The sequence below is a fragment of the Barbus barbus genome, assembly GCF_936440315.1.
Source record: "Barbus barbus genome assembly, chromosome: 37".
In the NCBI taxonomy this organism is placed as follows: domain Eukaryota; kingdom Metazoa; phylum Chordata; class Actinopteri; order Cypriniformes; family Cyprinidae; genus Barbus; species Barbus barbus.
The window spans coordinates 19,211,672-19,230,773 of NC_136715.1; the positions used below are offsets into that span (position 1 = coordinate 19,211,672).

The 19,102-nt window shown below is 37.1% G+C and overlaps 1 protein-coding gene across 1 annotated transcript in view; it reads left to right on the top strand.

The window, feature by feature from the left end:
* The window catches only part of LOC306857231 (ephrin-A2-like), a 123,023-nt gene extending 108,094 nt beyond the window's left edge, over positions 1–14,929 (top strand). Inside the window, exons 3-4 of the mRNA XM_079397060.1 lie at positions 6,903–6,968; positions 12,189–14,929. Of these exons, the coding sequence (XP_079253186.1) occupies positions 6,903–6,968; positions 12,189–12,307 (185 nt within the window). The 3' untranslated portion in view covers positions 12,308–14,929. The remainder of the gene's footprint in view (positions 1–6,902; positions 6,969–12,188) is intronic.
* Positions 14,930–19,102: the final 4,173 nt, after the last annotated feature.

Below are 19,102 nucleotides of genomic sequence, written 5' to 3' on the forward strand. Positions count from 1 at the left end.
GCCCCAGGGTGCAATCATTCATTGAACGGATGGTTCTTGGGTTACAGGAACTGGGGTGTAGAGGGTAAAGGAAGACTCGATAAAGGACACGCAGACTTCACAACATCTGATCAATAACATGTGTCACACGGTTCAGTCTTTTGAAACCTGTTATTGGGTCTCTAGAGACATATGGCTGAATGCACAAATAAAATACATGCCCGTCTTTGGTTAATGCTATAATGATATGGTTTAGAGAACTGAACACAAAATGTAACTGAAACTTAAAATTACAGGTTGCACACCTTGAATTTACATGAAATAAATCTGTTATGCACAATGTTGTGTATAGAGCAGGATATTGTTTGTAAATGACTGGCTCATCTACAGTAGCCGTGTTTTACCAGAGTAAACAAAGAGTAACATAAGTCTCCTGAAGTTTCCCTGGAAATGAAACTTTATTTGGAGTACTACTTGTGCATAATGCACTTTTCTTAATATTAAGCCTAAAATGTGTTTTAATGTCACTGTTGATGAGGATTGTGTGATCTCTGAATAATATCTGCCTTTAAATGCAAGATATAGTTCCACTTTAGCACAATCAAATATTTACCTCAGTATATCTTTAGTTGGACTTCAGCACTACTTCCACACAATTAAAGTGCATTAAGTACAAAATTAGTTGTCCCAATTTAGCAGACTTTAAGTATAGCAGTTTAGTATACTAAAATTAGAATTGCAGGGTATTTTTATTAAGCATAAATATGTAAATGTATTTGTAGTATACTGTGTCTGAAATACTGTATATGTATTTTAAATACATTTTTGTATATTTATTTTTCACTAGGGTTAAAAGGGATAGTTTACCCAAAAAATTCAACTTGTCATCACCATCTTGTGATTCCAAACCTGTGGAATATACTTTCTTCAGTGGAATATAAAAGAGAAATTTAGCAGAATGTTCATGCTGTATACAATGAAAGTGAGTGGGGACTAAGGGCTGTTGAGAAAATTACTAATTATTAGTACCATAGTTGTTGTATTTTTTATGTAAATAACAAAAACAAAACAAAAAACAGTATTGTAATGCAACTCTTTGTATGGAATACTCATTTTGTGTTCAACAAATGTCATACAGATTTGGATTGAGATAAGGGTCAGCAACAGAATTGTAATTTTTGGGTAAACTACCACTTTTATTTGAAAGGTTTTGATGTTCAGCATTCATGACATTGTTCTCTTTCTACTTGTACTCTACTACTTGGACCCCAGCATACAGTTATGTTATATTTTCACCGAAAATATCAAATCCACTATGCATTACCAAGAACTATAGCACAATAGGAAGCTTTTTCTCTATAATAATATATCTATGTTGCATTTTGGTGCGGTGTGCCAGGTGGACCAGTCTTTTCCAATGCTAGCCACTTTAAACATCGAAATGGTTTAAAAATCAATTATTACTGTCTACTGCGCTCTATTGCATTCGTTGAAGTCATGTTTGGTGCAGTTGGAGTTGAAGACATTTATTATAGCTATTTGAATGTCTAGGACTTTAATCAGAGGAGTCGAAGCAGAAAGTCCAGTTCTAGTGCAGTCCCTTGGGACCAGAGTTTGGCAGTGATGAAAATGTCAATTTGTTGAATGGCATGTGCACTATTAGCCGTGCACTTTGCCACTCTGAGTGAGATCGCTGCAAAACCAGTTACCAAGGCCATCATGCGTAATCGTCCAAATTATGCTGATTGGTCAAATCATATTTAACAGAAGGATCCTGATGGGGGTAATTGCATCCACAGCTTCTGGGGTGCAAGCCATTACCATTTTTCAGATAACAGCTAAAAGCCATTAACCTGGAGGGGGAGTTTTTGGCTCGGGATGGTGCCCGGACAACAGGCCTGACACCTTGTCCTCTGGAGGCGGCCCGCCCACAGCCTCAAGGTCAAACCTTCGCCCAGCCGGACGAATTGAGTGGGGTTCTGCTTTATCCTGTTCTTTAGCTCTCACTTGCATGACAGGGGGGAATTTGCCGGGGTGCATCTGTCCCTGTTTCACTAATGGTCTTGTGAAAGGTGTCCTTTGGCCTGATAAAAAGGGCTCCCGCTGGGCACAGGCAAAAGGAAAAGGCTCAGGGCAGCACGCAGGATGCATTAATGAGGCAATTTCTACTCTTTTTTGTTTTTTTTCCCCCTCTTTTTTATTCTCACTAATGCTTTTTTCTGTATGTGTGTGTGTGTGTGTTTATTCCAACTTTCAGAAGAGAGAAGGGACTTTGAGAGCAAAGTTTTCGTGTGATAAAAGAATGCAGCTTTTTATCCTAAACGAATGCAGCTCATTAAGTAGAACAGCATGATTTTTACCGCTTGCTATGCTTGCCGTGTCCCGGGTTGCCTTAGAACTGGCCCTGTGCCCTCAGAGCTCGGCAGTTCAGAGGTTTGGGGCTCGGGGGGACTCAACCTGTAGCACCGCTCATGACTATAAACCTCCCATTGTGAGTTGGGTCACCTGATCCTGAAAGCATAGTCACACAAATTGCTCTTTTGAAAGCTAAAAGCACATTTGTCCTAATAATCGCTGAAGAGTCATTTCTAATGGTTCGTGGCCATCTGTTGTATCTAACAGCCAAAGATTTAGAGGCCAGAAATACAGAGCAGGCTTTAAGGTTAAGTATGAAAATCTGAGGGCTTTCTGTGCTTAAAGGAGTAGTATTACCTTTTACTAACAACACCTCATGGTCTTAAAAAGTTAGCTCACTTAAAAATAAAAATGTTATTCTAAACCCAACTCAGTATCATATCGCTCAAGACTTGCTGATATAAAATTTATAATTAAACTTTAATGGAAGATATTTAAAGTGTATCTAAAGTATACCTGCAATAGTTTCATTTTAGCACAATCAAATATACTGCAATATATCTTTTGTTGGACTTAACACTACTTCCGCACAATTAAAGTGCATTAACTGCAAAATTAGTTGTTGCAGTTTAGCACTTTAAGCACTTTGTTTCTTCAGTTGAACAAGACATAAAACCAGAAAGTTACGGCAGAAGAATGTTTGTTCTGCTCTTTTGCATACAGTGAAGGTGAATGGAGAACGGACACTGTTAAGCTCCAAAAGAGACAAAAATCACCATAAAGGATAACTCTCATTCACATTCAAATATGGAACATCAAGAATCATCAAACCAAATTGCCATCGGCTCTTAAATGTCTTGCAACCGATCACATCAATGTTTCAATCAAGTTTGAATGTGCTGAAAGTGAAAATGAAAAATCTGTGGCGGACAGAAATGTTTGACTTTTCCTTTACACAAAGCTATCGTGTGTCTTTAAGACACTTTGAATATAGCGCACAAGTCCTATGTCCTACTTTTATAGTACTTTTGGTTATTTTTAAAGCTTGATAGTGTAGCTTCAGTTACACTTTCGTTGAATGGAAAGGAGCAGCTCACTGAAGAAGATGAAAATAGTTTGGGTGAGTAAACAGGGGCATATTTTCATTTTTGAGTAAACTATTCCTTTCATTTTAGTGTGATTCGTAAATGTGCTGCTCATTTGACCCAAAGCAGGCACAGGGTGCCTCGAGTGGGTATCGCTTCAAATATCATGGCTGTCCAGGAAATTGAGGTGGTGGGCGTCACAGAAATGTCGCCAAACCAGCGGGGCGTCCCAGACCTTCCTTCCATCCTTGGGACGTTGTCACCCCAGTTGCGAGGGGAAAACGGAGACACAGAAGAGGGTCAATCAAAGAAAAGAGAAAGGAAAGAAAGAACCCAGGGTTCAAAGTTTGCACTCGAGGCCGGGTGTTTCTTATGCCTGTCCTGAGCTGTTTTTAATGCAGTCCGCCCTGTCGCTTGGTGCGAGACCCGCTATTGTGCACCTTTTGTTCCAGACAGCGGCCTGGGCTGAGAAGTACTTCTGGCTATTCATCAGACGAAGCCGGCTCCTCCTCCAGAGAAGTGTTTGGCTACTATCAATATTGTTGCTGTCATGGCCCCTGGGGTTATGAGGCAAAGGGCTCTGCCACGGGGTTACTGGGGAGGGGTGACCGAGGCTTAGTTTGGTTATCCCACAACAATAGAGGATGTCCATCACCTTTGGGTCGACCCCGCCTCGACCCACCGGAGAGGGTGACTGAGTGAATGGCAACTGTTACATTCTCACAGGCCTGTGTGCTTGAATACAGCAAATGGGAATTTCAGAGACTCCCAACACACACACACACACACAGTGCACCAGATCTCTGATAGCCCTCTGTTCATGCACACAGAAAAATTAAAACTCTCTTTTGTAGTCACTTTTCTTCATACATAATCATAGGGTAAGTTTATTTTCGTGTGAGTGTTTTTTTTTCTTTCTTTTTCAATTTGATTATTTCTTTTCAACTAAAACGGTGAAATGTGCCATTTAATACTTAAAAGAAAACCATAGTACTACTGTTGTATATGTGAAAAAAAAAAAAAAAAAAGGATTACAATGCTACTTTTTTTGTTTAGTCTTTTTTGTTTTATAAAATGCAGTAGAAAGGAATTGTCTGAAGGGGTTTCTGTTCTCCACTAAACTAAAATGTAAGCTTAGATTTTGAGTTTTTTTAACAGCATGAGAACACCATGTGCCAATTTTACGTCCACACACTTAAGAACACCTGTTAGAGCAGAATTCTCCCAAAAGAAGCTTTTGTGCAGAACACATCAGCTCTCCATTAGCTGAGCCGCTGAGTGATTTGTGGTAATTGCTAAAGGAATTTTTATGTATCTGAAGAGCAGACAGAAAACTGTTTCATGGCAAAAAATTGTGATTTGTTTTCCATTTGCGATCTTAAAAAATTAGCCAAAAATCCATTCGTGTGCTTTTGTAAGAGATGAGGGGAAACGAGCGAAAGAACGAAGTTACACTTTCAATGGAAAACTGACTCAAAGTGCTTTCTCTCAGCCTCTCTGTAGTGTGTGCGTGAGTGAGGATGAGAGAGAGAACGAGTGAGTGACTCACATGGCAGAGTAATGGAAATTTGTTCATTGCTCTCTAGGCAGATGTTGTGTCTGGTTCAGAGAGTACAACAGCTCCTGGTTGCCATGGTGTCAGCAGACATGGCTTTACCAACGAGACTGAATCTCACGTGTGTTTGCCATCAAAGCAACACATGGCCTTCGTCTTGACTTTATCTATTTTGCAGTGCTATAAAGCACAACAGTACGGTTTCTGAAATAAAAAGTAAAAATCTAACAGGAGGGACTAACTGGGTCATGCTAACCTGAATAACCTATATATACACTCAGGGGCGTGTTTTTTTTTGAGGGGGCGCAAGTGAAGGTGGGTGCTCGTCATGACACATAGCAGCCATATATATATTAATTTTTCACGAGATAGGTTTGGATAGCTTTTTTCCCATAATAAATGAAATCATCATTTTAAAAACTGCATTTTGTATTTACTTGCATTATCTTTGTGTAATATTTAAATTTGTTTGATGATCTGAATCTTTCAAGTGTGACAAATATGCAAAAAATTAAAAACAGGAAGGGGGGCAAAAACCTTTTCACCCCACTGTAAATAGCTATATAAGTATAACTGATATAGGCTTATGTTTTATTTTTCCCTTTTTATTCGAAATATTCCCAAACGTGTTAACTATAACATGAAATATCTCGGTTCTCAAATATGTGTAAGTAGAGATGCACTTTGCACCTTTATTTATTCTGTTAGTTGATCTATAATGGGCGAAGGGCAAAGTAGCCTGACAGTGTAGGCTAATCTATTAACTACGCATAAAAACCCATCTTTTTACTTTAGTACTAGATATGGGTGTAATGCCATAAAATATGCTTAATACAACTGACTTTGTATTTAATGTGAATCAAAACCTCTAATTTTAATCACTGAAGCTGTTTACACTGTGAAATAAATATCCTACTTACATCGTATGTACATCTGTACTTTGTTGTTTCTAATGAGAGAATCAACAGAGAGCAGAATTCCCTCAGCAAACGTGCCCACTGAACTAAACATTTCCGTGATGACTCATCTGAACGCCTCTGATTGGTCATTGCATTCATAAGCTCAACAGAATCGTGTGTGATTGGTTACAATGTGCAGCTTTAAAAACGCATCTGTCTATGGCTCAGCACCAGCTAAAGCGCAAACGCAGATTTGAATTTAGCAGCCGATGCTGTGCCGCATTGCACATTCTAATAACGCCAGTGTGATTGTATGAAATATAAAAAATATTATTTGGCTATTTTTTGTCTTTTGGAAGCTGCATTCAAAATCCACTTGGCAAAAATTTATTTTTATTATCAATGTAGAAAATAGTTTTTATGGAAACCATTATAATTTTTTTTTTTTAAAAACGTTCACATTTTGTAACATAATTTAAAGTCTTTTTTTAAATAAAGTCATTTTTGATTCATTTAATGCATCTTTGGCTTGCTGAATAAAAGTATTAAATACAAACAAACAAACAAAAAATCTGACCCTAAACTTATAAGTATTTCGGCATAAACTTAAAATATATAAATATATTAATTCTTATAATCGCGGACTGTCATTAGTTGCATTTTCTTTGATTCATTTACATCATTTGCAGTGTGTGATGAGTAGATAATTATTTAAATAATTTAAGTAGATGCATTTTTTTCTGATTTTAATTACTTTTCATCAGAGTTTATAATACTGTGCTCAGAGGTCCTTACTGAAGTTTTTTTTTTTTTATCCCTATGGAGAAAATGAATGGGAAAAAAATATTTCCACAATGAAAGTGGTCAGTGTTGTGCGGTTGGGTTAGTTGGCCGCTCTGTGATTTAGGTCAGCCATTCAGATATTATACTTTAAAGCCATTTCTAAATATATCATGTCAAATCACATAGATTTTTATTGCTCATTGAGGAATATTAACAGTAATTGTCATTTTCTCTGTGTCTCCACAGCCTCACCACACCCCAACCTCGGTGGGAAGCCGTGTTTGAAGCTGAAGGTGTACGTCAAGCCTACCAGTAAGTATATCCCAGTGTCTGCTCTCTGTCCATTTGTGTTATTTATGGTCATACTTGCAAATCAGTACCAGGAATCTCACATCCCAGTCCTTGTGTCCATCTTGATTTAACCCAGCAGGTCAACCCTGGGAATTCTAGGGACACCTGTATTAACTCCAGTGATGGGTGAAATGCTTAGCTTTGTGTAATTTATCTTTAGGAACTTCGTTCCCATCGCTAGCTCTAGACCTCCACTGATGACTAAGACGGCTTGTTTTATGGGGCCTAAGGCTTTATGGGGCCGATCATTCATGATACCAGAAACAGTGGAGCGATAGTGTTGCCCCTCAGGGGCACTCGCTGTAGGAAGCTATTCATCTCACATAGGCCAGATAACAATCAAAAACGTTGACCTGCAACTAATCAAGCTAAGCAGGTCCGGACGCAAAGAGACCTGCAGGGGTTCCCACACACGAGCCACTGACACCAGGATAGCCTGCAGTTAAACAGAGGCCTTGGTCTGTTTAACCCCTCATCACAGGTAGATGTGCCAGCTATGGGTAACACTGCTTAAACCTTTCTCTCTCATGACTGCAATGTGTCAGACACGTCCAGAAAATACGTTCGCTTTAATATACAGCCTTTGCATGTATCTCTAGACCTGCTCAGCATCAAGAAGGACTTCAACCTGGAAAATGGTCAGAAGTAAAACATGGGTATGCTGCAAGAAATGGATGTGAAAAAGTGTAGAGTGAATTTTTGAACACCCTCATTATCCTACACTTGTTTAAAAAAAGCTTTTGTGTGGAAATTGATATATTTTCTAAAAGGTTTAGCAGGGAAGTTTCCCCAGTACAGTTGATAATTAAGTACCAGTTCTTATGCAATAGATACCGTATATTTTTGGGTCCATGGCTTGACATGTCAACTAACTCTCGTAGGAGTATGACTGTTAAGTTAGGATTAAGGTTAGTAGAATGATGCGCAAAGTTTGCATGTTGCTTTTGTGATATCCATTGGCTCGCCTTCATGGTTTAAAACAGAAATATTTCCAGTATTGCGACGTAACTGCAACCCCTCATGCATATGTATCGTAAACGCAGGGATACATGAAAGAGGAATCAAATCGGTATGCCGCGCTGTCTGAAACACGTCTCTATGCTTGTGTGTGCTTCGGGTGTGTGCCAGTACAGCGTGCAAGTAACGAATTGAGTTCTGTTTTGTTTCTTCTTCTTGTGATTTTAAATAGCTTGAATGTCTCAATTGGCAAATGAATCTGCGAATCACACGCCGAACGCTGGGGTCTGGACCTGGTCCGTATATCACGGATCAACTGCGATCCGTTTAAAGCTCTAGCCATGACAGATCAGAGCAATCTTTTATTTACTAATTTAACATGAAATTGCTACTCGATATCAATCGCATACAACGAAAATACAGAATAATTAGAAAAATCATTTACGCACAATAAATAACAGAGCGTCATATCTATAAACATTTTCCCCAGAACTTTCTCACGACCCGGTAGGAATTCTTCCACGGCCCGGTAGTGGGTTGCGACCCGGTGGTTGGGGACCTCTGCTTTAAAACAGTGACATTGAAGGACCAAATTAAAAAATAATAAATGCTGATAAAATGATTAGGCTAATATTAATAAACTCATTAATAATATTACTATTAATAAAGCAGAATAGCCCAGAATATGAACGCAACGCCCTGCACTTTAAGCTTTTTCTCCCCCATAGAAAACGCTTAAGGACGGTTAATGAATGAAGATGGTGATTTAAAAATACCAAATCTGTTTATAGTTTACGCACAGCCCAGAACGGAACGCGCAGAGCCCCCCCCCGCAGACAAAACATTATTAAAAACCCTTACCATGTTGCTTTTCTGTGCAAAGTGTATATTTTTAATAAAATATAAAATTTGGGCTTTTTATCACAGTTTTTTTTTATATATATATATTAAGCCATGTTAAGCTTGCTTTTTTATGGGGGAGAAAACGCTTATCGTGCAATTCAGCTCATTTTTTTGGGTTGCATGTACACAGTACATATTTTTAATACATATAGCATTTTTGGTGTTTTTTTTTATTATCTTTATTAGGCCATGTTAAGCGTTTTATGAACCACTGCAAGCTGTTCCATTCTGGGCTCATCTGCTTTTCTGTGCGTAATATAAACTGTAAACAGATTTGGTATTTTTAAATCACTGTATTCGTTCATATAGCCTACCTTAAGTGTTTTTTGTGGGGGAGAGAAAGCTTAACATGCAGGGCGTTGCATTCATATTCTGGGCTATTCTGCTTTATTAATAGTAATAATATTTATAAGGTTATTAATATTAGCCTTATAATTTTATTTGTATTTATTATTATCAAATTTGGTCCTCCAATGTCACTGTTTTAATACATTAAGCCACATTAAGCATTTTGGGAATGTCCCAAAACCATGCCTTGACTGTATTTCTTTATACTTGAGTCGAAGTTCAAAATAAAACACAACCGCTCCATTGTGAACATATGGAGCTGTAACCACTGCAAGCTGTAAAGTAAATAGGAAGAGTTTGTCCGAACTCAACTGGTTTTGCGAGAGAATGCAAAAAAAATTTACTAAAATATTTCCTTCCACTCTGAATTTTTTCCACTCACCCCAAATTTTTCCCACCACCATGTCCCTTAAGGGGCTCCATACCCTCATGTCATTCCAAACCTGTATGAATTTCTTTCCTATGGTAAACAAAAGAAGATATTTTAAAGAATGCTGGTAATCAAACAGTTGATAGTTCCCATTGACTTCATAGTATTTCTTTCCCTACAATGGATTTCAATGGGGACCAACAATTTTTTAGTTCTTCAAAACTTTTCAAAACATCTTCTTTTCTGTTCTACATAAGAAATTAACTTATACAGATTGGGAACAACCTGAGGGTGCGTGAAATATGACACAATTTTCATTTTTGGGGGAACTATTCCTTTAAGTAGGTACTTTGCCATAATCTTTTACTACTATTGAGAAAAATATTCTAATCAGCATATAAGTATTTGAAAACATTTATCCACCAAATACTGTCGACCAAGTGTTGTGCAACCAACATGCAAAATCAAACAGGAGGTGATGTCATAGACATGCGTTACTGATGACAGAGAAGGGCGTACGTACTTTACGTCCATCGGATGATTTCCAAAATGGTGCTACGCTGACACAGAGAGACAGAAAGGAGACAAATTGTTGAATAAATGTCATTTTTAAAATTTTCTTTGCATACAAAAAGTATTCTCATCGCTTCATAAAATTCAGATTGAACCACTGATGGCAGATGGACTATTCTGATGATGCTTTTCATACTTTTATGGGCCTTGACAGTGCCATTTTCTATGCAGTCAATGGGACAGTCACAAGCTTCCCGGTTTTCATCCAAAAAATCTTAAATTGTGTTCCGAGGACGAACAAAGCTTTTATGGGTTTGGAACGACATGGGGGTAGGTGATTAATGTCAAAATGTTCATTTTAGGCTGGAGTATCCCTTTAAGGAAATTGAATCTGAATCACAATTAGAATCGTAAAATTCCTCACAATTCCCACCCCTATTTTCCAGAGTCATCATTTAAGGGTCGTGCAAGTTTGGAGGAGAAGCCTCAGCTCATATGACAGCCCATTAGCGTGATGTAATTGTTAGCAAACAGAAGTGTTCCAGAGAGCAGTTCAGACAATCACATGCAAATTGAAATAACGATTCACCTCTCACTCTATCATTTATCTGTTTACAAGAGCACTTGTGACTCCATCCAGCTTCTCAGAGATAATGTACACTGCCTTTCACAGCGATTAGATCTCATGAGATTGAGTGACAAAACCTGACTGAAGTTTATAGTTGATTGTTCAAATTCCAATTCACGGTTCTCAACTTTTGTCCACTGTCGGGCTTCAGAGGTGTAGAAAGTTGTTTCAAAGGCCCGAATATTGTTTCATTGGGGTGTGGGCTTTGGGGTGTTTTCATGAAATATTTATATGTGCATATTCAGGATAGAGAGTAACGAAAAGAACAACAGATGCCTGTCAGTGAAAAGCTTTATCATCCGCCGTGACCCCTCCATGTCTTTGTTTATTTTCCTGCTCTCTGACGGGGTGGAATCCTAGTCTTGTTGTGGACACAAGGGTTAATTTAAACCCGAGACCCCATTTTAATGTCTGTAGGGATCAAGGAAGGGAATTGTTGGACCTGAGACAAAAGCTCAATGAAAGGCAGGCTGGGAAAAAGTACAAGGATGGGCCAGGGGCTAGAGGAGGCGGCAATGAGGGAGTAAAGAATGCAGAGCCTTTACACTGAAGCTCTGTCCCATTTTTCTTATAGACAAGATGAAGATGTCCAAATCTGAGTGAAAATAGAATGTTAAAGGTGTGATGAAGCAGGGGTTCTTGTGACAGATCTCTTACTAATAATAAAATATTAAAAAGATGTAATTTGTAAAGAACCATAATTACAATGTGTGTTAAATCAGAAGCAACATAGAAGGTATATGATGTTAAAAAAATATTAAATATACTTTAAATCTAGACTATAAAACTATATTGCCTATATATTGCCTAAATGCATATAGTGTACACACACACTTTTTAAAATGCATACAGTACTTTTCAAAAGTACTCTGTATTTTTACTGTTTATAAATCATTACAATAAAAAACTGTATTTTAAAACATTTTAAAATGTAAATTTAAAAAAGCTGAATTTTCAGCATCATTACTCCAGTCTTCAGTGTCACATGATCCTTCAGAAATCATTATAATATGCTGATTTGATGCTCAAGAAACGTATTATTTTTTAGCAAAGTTAAACAGTTATGTTCCTGAATAATTTTGTAGAAATTGTGATTTATTTTAAGGATTTTTTTTTATTCAGTTCAAAAGAATTAATTTGAAATGGAAATATATTATTATTATTATTATTATTATAATACACAAACATATTAGTCCAGCAAGTCTAAAATTAGCCTTGAATAAATAGATAAAAACATGGCACCGGACCAAATCACATGATGTGTCCCTCCAATTAATATTTCTCATGATCAGTAAAAACCCCATAATCCTTTGCTGTTGTTTTCTAGATTTTCTAGGTGATGTTTTTTACTGTAATTAATGTGGAGCAGACAGGAAGAGGCAAAGGTGCAACAGTAACAAAAATGATGGATTATGATTATTAATGTACAATCGTATCTTTTTTCTTTTTCTTTCTTTGTCAGATGACTCTCTGTACGAGTCTCCAGAGCCGTTCCTGACAGATGACTCCAGCGGTGGTTGGGCATTAACGCCCAGTCTGTGGCTCATGCTTCCGCTGCTTCTGCTCCTGTGTCCCTCATAGCATTATCACCCTCTGAGCATGACCACGCCCACACAACCTGCTTAGCCCCGCCCCTTCATGCATCACAATGACAAGCCGTGTCCATTCAGTTCTGGAGTCCAGCCAACAGACGTTGATATGGGTTTTTTACCCAGCCTGCAATCCTGCAGGACAGCCGCTAACCAGCCCTCATTTGCAGTGACAATTATGCCCCACCCAAATGCCCAAATTTGGGCATTCCTGCATCGGCGCTCTTGTTCGACTGACAAAAGACATGTGAATTGGCCAGCTTTTTTGAGAGAGCGCTCTGCTTTTCTGCCAACATCCCACCATCATCTGCGTGTCAGGAGACCGATTCAACCGACTGCCATCTGAATCGCTCTGTTTGTCTGTGTTAACCACCTACCTGAGCCTTCACTGTCATCTGAGCTCAATTTTCACGTTTCTGAGTGCGTGTGCTGATGCTTGTGTTCGCGTGTGTGTTTGTGCTCGTTGGTGCGCGTATGCCGATGTTCGCATATGAACAAATGTACAGAGCAGTCAGTCCCTTACAAAATTACTAGAAAAACTTGTTCCATTACTCATTGAGAGAAGAAGAAAATTATATCTGTGAATCTGCCAAAGACACTACTTAAACTTTTTTAATAAGGGGAGTGGGGAAAATACTGGCTTTGGTCGGAGATTACATGCAACCATGGAACATTTCAGGCTTTTAGAGTCATGGGAGGGGAGTGACAGAAAACAGTGTAGATTTTTCTATTATTATCTCTTTTTTTTGTCATACAAAAAAGAAACAAAAAACAAGAATGTTGCATAGATATAAAAAAAACACACATAGCTAAAAATGGCCTTTTTTCACTGGTGCTTAATCTGAAATGAGCTTGTCTGTCTTGAACTGCAAAAAGATCATTTTCTTAGTTATTATTTTTGACTTGTTTTCTATTAAAGATATTAAAACCTTTGCTAAACAAGATACATTTAATTGGAAAAAAACTGTGTAAGATATATTATTTCAAATAATAGTCTAACATTGAGTGACATTTTATTTACCCTATTGGAAAATTATGGACCCCCTGAAGTGACCTTTGTTACACAAATAAAAAAAAGACAAGAAAGGTTTTCTCTGAAAATTTCCCAGTTAGAAAATGAATAAAACATGTTCTTGTTTTGTCACACAATAGAACAACAGTTTTTCTCATTCACATGTCAAGAAAACAGAAACTGTTCATGTTTTTGTGCAGAAGTTTTCCATATGTTCAAAAGTGTTTACCAGATGTTTTGTACATACAAAAATAGAAGTCACAAAGTTACAAAGAAACGACAAGCAAATTTTGAAGTGGAAAGAATGAAAACATTATTTTTTTTCATTTCATTTTTTTTTTACTACTTTGAAACATTATTTTTTTACAATGTAGATGCTTTTTGTGGCACTTTAGGGGGTCCATAGCAAATAATAATGTGTTTGCTTGTTTGTTTGTTTAAGTGTAAATCTGACAAACTTTTGTGAGGTTTGCGGTTAAGAAATACATATTTATTTTTCCAAAAATAATAATAATAATTCAAGAAATATAAATTAAAATTGTGTGAGATTTATTATTTCAAAAAGTAATCTTACTCTGAGTGACATTTTATTTACCCTTTTGAAAAATGATGGTCTTAATATCTGATGCAAACGTACACAAGACAAAAATACAGATTAAGAGAATGTATTTCTGCAGTGTATACAGTGCCAAGTGGAAGAGGGGATGTCTGTGTCGAGGAAGTGTTTGTTTCAGGTCAGCTTTCTAACTTTGGTCCCAGCCTGTGTCGCTCTCTGTATCTGCCTCTCTCTCTCTTTCTCTATCTCTCTCTCTTGCTGTCATTTTTGAATGTGGTCTGTTCTATGTGCCGCCCCGTCACGCATAGATCTCCTACACTTGCACTTGCTCCCTTTATCCGTGCTGAGGAGGACTGCTGAACGAGAGGCCTCAGGACCCTGAGCGCCCGGTCACTTTGGTGTAAAGACTGACGGACCAAGGCCTTGCACTGCAACTAGAAACGCTACATGAGACTCCATACGAGGGATTCAAAATCTACATAGCACTTCTGCTTTTGAGACAATTTCATGGAAAAAAAAGAATAGAAAGGAGAAACTATAAAGATGTGGGAATATTTGTGCGTTGGAATTGTTTTGTGACTGTAAAAATATATGTCATGCAGATTTCAAGACAAGTCGGCATGGATCATCTAAGAGAACAAGCTACGTTTTTTAAATGTTTGTTGGAACTTTTATATTTTACTTATTCCCATGTTATTTTTAACTTTTCAAAAGAGCAGCAGAAATTATTCATATGTGATATGAAATTATAATGTAGACCCTTGAATTATTAGAGCAACGATGGTACCAGTTCTGCAGTTACATGAGTCTAGCCGAGTCAGATGTTGCTGTTGTTGTTGTTGTTTCCTGCTTGTATCACGATGCATTCTGGTACATGTAGTCCTGAATTATTTTTTTTCCTTTCTCCAAGTGTTACTATGAGATTATTTTTATTTGTTAATCATGTGGATAAAACATATTTTGAGTTCATATAAAATGTTCAAATGCTCTGGCAAAGGACAACTACAAGAAAAAAAGAGGAAAAAATGAAATAAAGCTTTTTGTTTAAATTACAGTCTTTTTTTAACAATCAGGAAATGTGAGTTTGTAGGCTTTAACTGGAATAAAATTCTTGATTTTTATTATTTTTTTCAGCAAGGATGCATTAAAATGATCAAAAGTGACAGTAAAGAAAATTTTCCATTTCAAAATAAAGGCTGTTCTTTTATTCATCAGAGTCTTTCCACAAAAACTTAATCATCATAACTCTTCTCAACATTGATATTAATAAGAAATGTTTCGTAAGCAGAAAATTAGCATATTAGAATGATTTCTGAAATAAAATTTTTTTAAATATTGCTAATATATATATTATTAATATAGAAAATGGTTTATTTTAAATTGTAATATTTCACAATATTACTGTTTTTACTGTATTTTTGATCAAATAAATGCAGCCTTGGTGAGCGTAACAAACTCCTTTAAAAAGGAGGAAAAAAAAATAAAAGAAAAAAAAGCCATGTTCCAAAGCATGATACACTTAATTTTTTATTACTTTTCAGAACTGAACAATATATACGTTTAAGGTAAGTGCCTTTTATGATGTTGTTGCAGTGCATTCTGGGAATATATGCAAAACTGACGTAGAATATGGCTAAATCAAGGCAGTTAACAACCTTTTTTCATGTCGAGTGCATCTATGATGCCTTGAATTGCTCCCTCTGCAGGCAGCTCACTAGGTTTGGAAAATTTTGAGGTATCTCAGAACCTCCAAGACTAATCTGTTTCAGCATCTGATCAAGTTTTTTTTTTTTATACGATAGCTGTTTTTCATCAGGGCTATTCGTATTCTGATGAAAGCAAAGGAACTCAGACCAAATGAGCTCCAGAGACGCCTTCAAAGATAAGGTAATGTATCAATCACACAGAGACCAGACAACATGAAAGCTCTTCCTTTGGTTTTTATGTGTCTAACTAAAAAAAAAAAAAAGATTATCCACCAATTTAGCCATGTCATTCAATAACTTAATCCCTGCTGGCCTTGTGACCCTCCAGGACTCTGAAAACTTCCTTTCACACTGAAAACACATTTCCTATTTCTAAACGTCTCATTCTCTTCCTCTATTTGTCTCTCACTGACACGCACGGACACCTTGGGTCCAGAGGCTCTACTATTTGGGAAGGGATGGCAGTAAATGCATCTGAACGGCTGTAGTTTGCAGTAATGTTTGTGAGAGGGTCAAAAAATGGAGGCTGATAGGACTGAGTGCTGAGCTTGGTCTCATGCAGCGATGGAAAGCACCGTGCCAGGGGAGTCTTACCGAGGAGAGATGGGGGTAATTGTGCACAGATTTGGACAATTTTCCCCCAATTTGGTATTATCTCTTTCCTACCAGACAGCTGAAACAGGAAATGATGGAAGATTCTAGAAAATACCCCTTTCCATGACACCAAGGCCTCCTGGAAATTACGCATCTTGAATATCGCCCGTAATGCATCGCATTATGAAATATGAAGTATTTATACATTAATAAATATGGTATTTGAAGGGCTTATAATTCACCATATGGAAAACATTTTATGTCAGTCAAATGTCAGTAACAACGCTTAAACCGGTTGACATTTAAATTCATATAATATGAAAAGAAAAACTATTGCTGGAACATGCATTTGGTTAATTTTGTTTATTTGTGTGGGACCAACTTCATACAGTCTTTCAAACAAACAGTGTAAACTGTAAGGAATGGAAATTATTTTACATTTCGCACCACAGGCACTGCAGTTCATAAAAAAAAAAAAAGGTTTATTTAATTCAATTATCTGCTTCATTTGCAAGGGGTCAAAGGTTAAACTGGTGTGAGACACCGTGAGATTGGTTTGAAACAGCATACTTCCCAGCATTGCATATGTATACACTATGCACAGTATGTGAATGTTCTCTATGCATGGAATATCTGGATGAGTTCACATTTGTACAAAAAAGAGCAGTAAACAACTAGTGAGCACTCTGTGGAATATTGTATCTTATGTTGCTATGCACTCTACATGACCTTAGTTTTATGATAAGTTTATATTTTTGTTTTATCAGCGTGCAAAGATTAAAAAACAATAAAAATAAAAATTATTTACAGGATGGCTGTCAGCACTCAGAATTAAAACGCCTAAATCAGCTCATTAGTATTCATAGGATTTTATACATAAAGCAAGGCTCTTGCACATGCATTTCATGTTTGGATAGACACACAAATGTACAATTTCATGTTATATTTTTACATATGAATAACATGTTTAAAATCCTTCAAAATTTATAGAAAGTTGAGTAGCTACATGCAATTCATTTTTTTTTTTTTGTTTGTTTGTTTTTTTACTAAAAATTAACAACAATAATTTATTGCACAAGAACATAAAACAACAAACTACTTGGCCCAATGCACAATAATGATTTATAATTTAAGCTGCCAGGTCATATTTTGTGGGAAATGTCAGTTTGAGATCATTCATCTTTGCATGGTTACATCACATCCTCAAGAATAATAAGGTTTGGCTATTGCAGCGCATGTGTGCTGTGGTGAGAGATGCATTAATAGTTCTGAAAGCCTATAGCCATAACTAATGAGCAACATTATTAACAATGTTCAATAAGGCAACCATCTGAGCAATCATCCCAAACCTTGCCTAAGTTCTGTAACCCAATTTATTTATTTCAAATCAAAAGACCTGCTCAAAATACATGCATTCCTATTTTGATTAAGTCTATTTGACATTGTTCTGCCATTCGCTGTGATAAAATGATCAGCTGTAACCACGGGAAGACCGGTGTCATCAAACCATCATATTTATCCATGCTGAAGAGTTGAGCTAAAGGTCAAATCACATGAGTACCAAAACAACGTTCCTCCACGAGTAGGCCAAATCTTCCTTTAATAATTTAATTCATCCACACAAAGTGTGCAAATGGTTTAATTAATACATTTGCCAGTAACTCTATTTTTGGGCCAACTTTTCTCAATCATTAAATGATAAGCAAGACATCACCATGGGATTGTGTGTGAGCACTGAACTCAGTCATCTGTGACAGTACATCGCAAAGGCAAGTACATAAAAGTACATTTCTGAAGCTCTCAGTATGCTGATATTGTTGGTATCAATCCAAATGTAAAGCAAAATGCATGGATGAGGAGAGGCACTTTAGTTTCATAACTATAATAACTTATACCGGAACACTGACAGAACTGATTTATCTGAATTTCTGAAAAGGTCCTGTTCACAAAATGATATCAATAAGGATTCATGTATGATTTTCAAGGGGTTATTGTGTTACTTTTTAAAGAATGTTAAATTACATTGTTATTTTTGTATGACATTGTTGCTTTATTTTTGGAACGTCAAGTTACTTTTAAATTATATTGCTATTTTTCATGGATTGTTTAGTTACGTTTATGTCACATTGTCACTATTTATGGAAAGTTAATTTAGCTTTCCGTTTCACATACTATTAAAAAAATAGTAAAAGTAAGTGCACACAGTGACAGAATGAGGAATCAGCATTACAAACAGCAGCCCTTTGCTATCATTTTCCAAACCTCCTGCTAACTCATGTGTGACAGACAGAAAAGTGAGGAGTCTCCAGAAAACAATAAACGAAAGCACTCTTTGCTAATTAGCATATTGAGTGCTGTATCTCTTCAGTGAGATGAACTGATTGGTATTCTGGAGTCCGCCAGCATCTCTCATCTCCGGTAAATTTGCTGTGAACGGTGACCATGTTCCTGTCATGTTCCCGTTTGCCACCACTCCACTGTCCTCTTGTGCGATAACAAAGCTCAGCTCGACCTTTTAGCAATCAAAAGCCCAACAGTCGATGTCCTATCAAACTCTCAGTGTGAGATGCCCATGCCTGGTTCAGGATAGAGCTGATAGATTGCACCCTAGGTACCCCCTAACAAGATAAAGAGGGGGCAACTAAGATGTCTTACTCTTAACAAATCAAACCCAACGATCTCATGACCGACACAGTAATCCTGCTGCGTGTTACCCTGCGTGGATCTAACGCACAAATAACATGAGAAACAAAACTAGTTAAAGTCCCTCCGGCGAGATTTGTATGACCATAAAACAACTCCAGCAGAGTCTACTAGGCCTCCTGCAGGACGTCAAAAGAATATTTCATCCAGATTCAGAAATCCTGGAAGATTCCTAATGTGAAAAATGTCAAGGTGGATCCAGAGGTCTGCATCCCA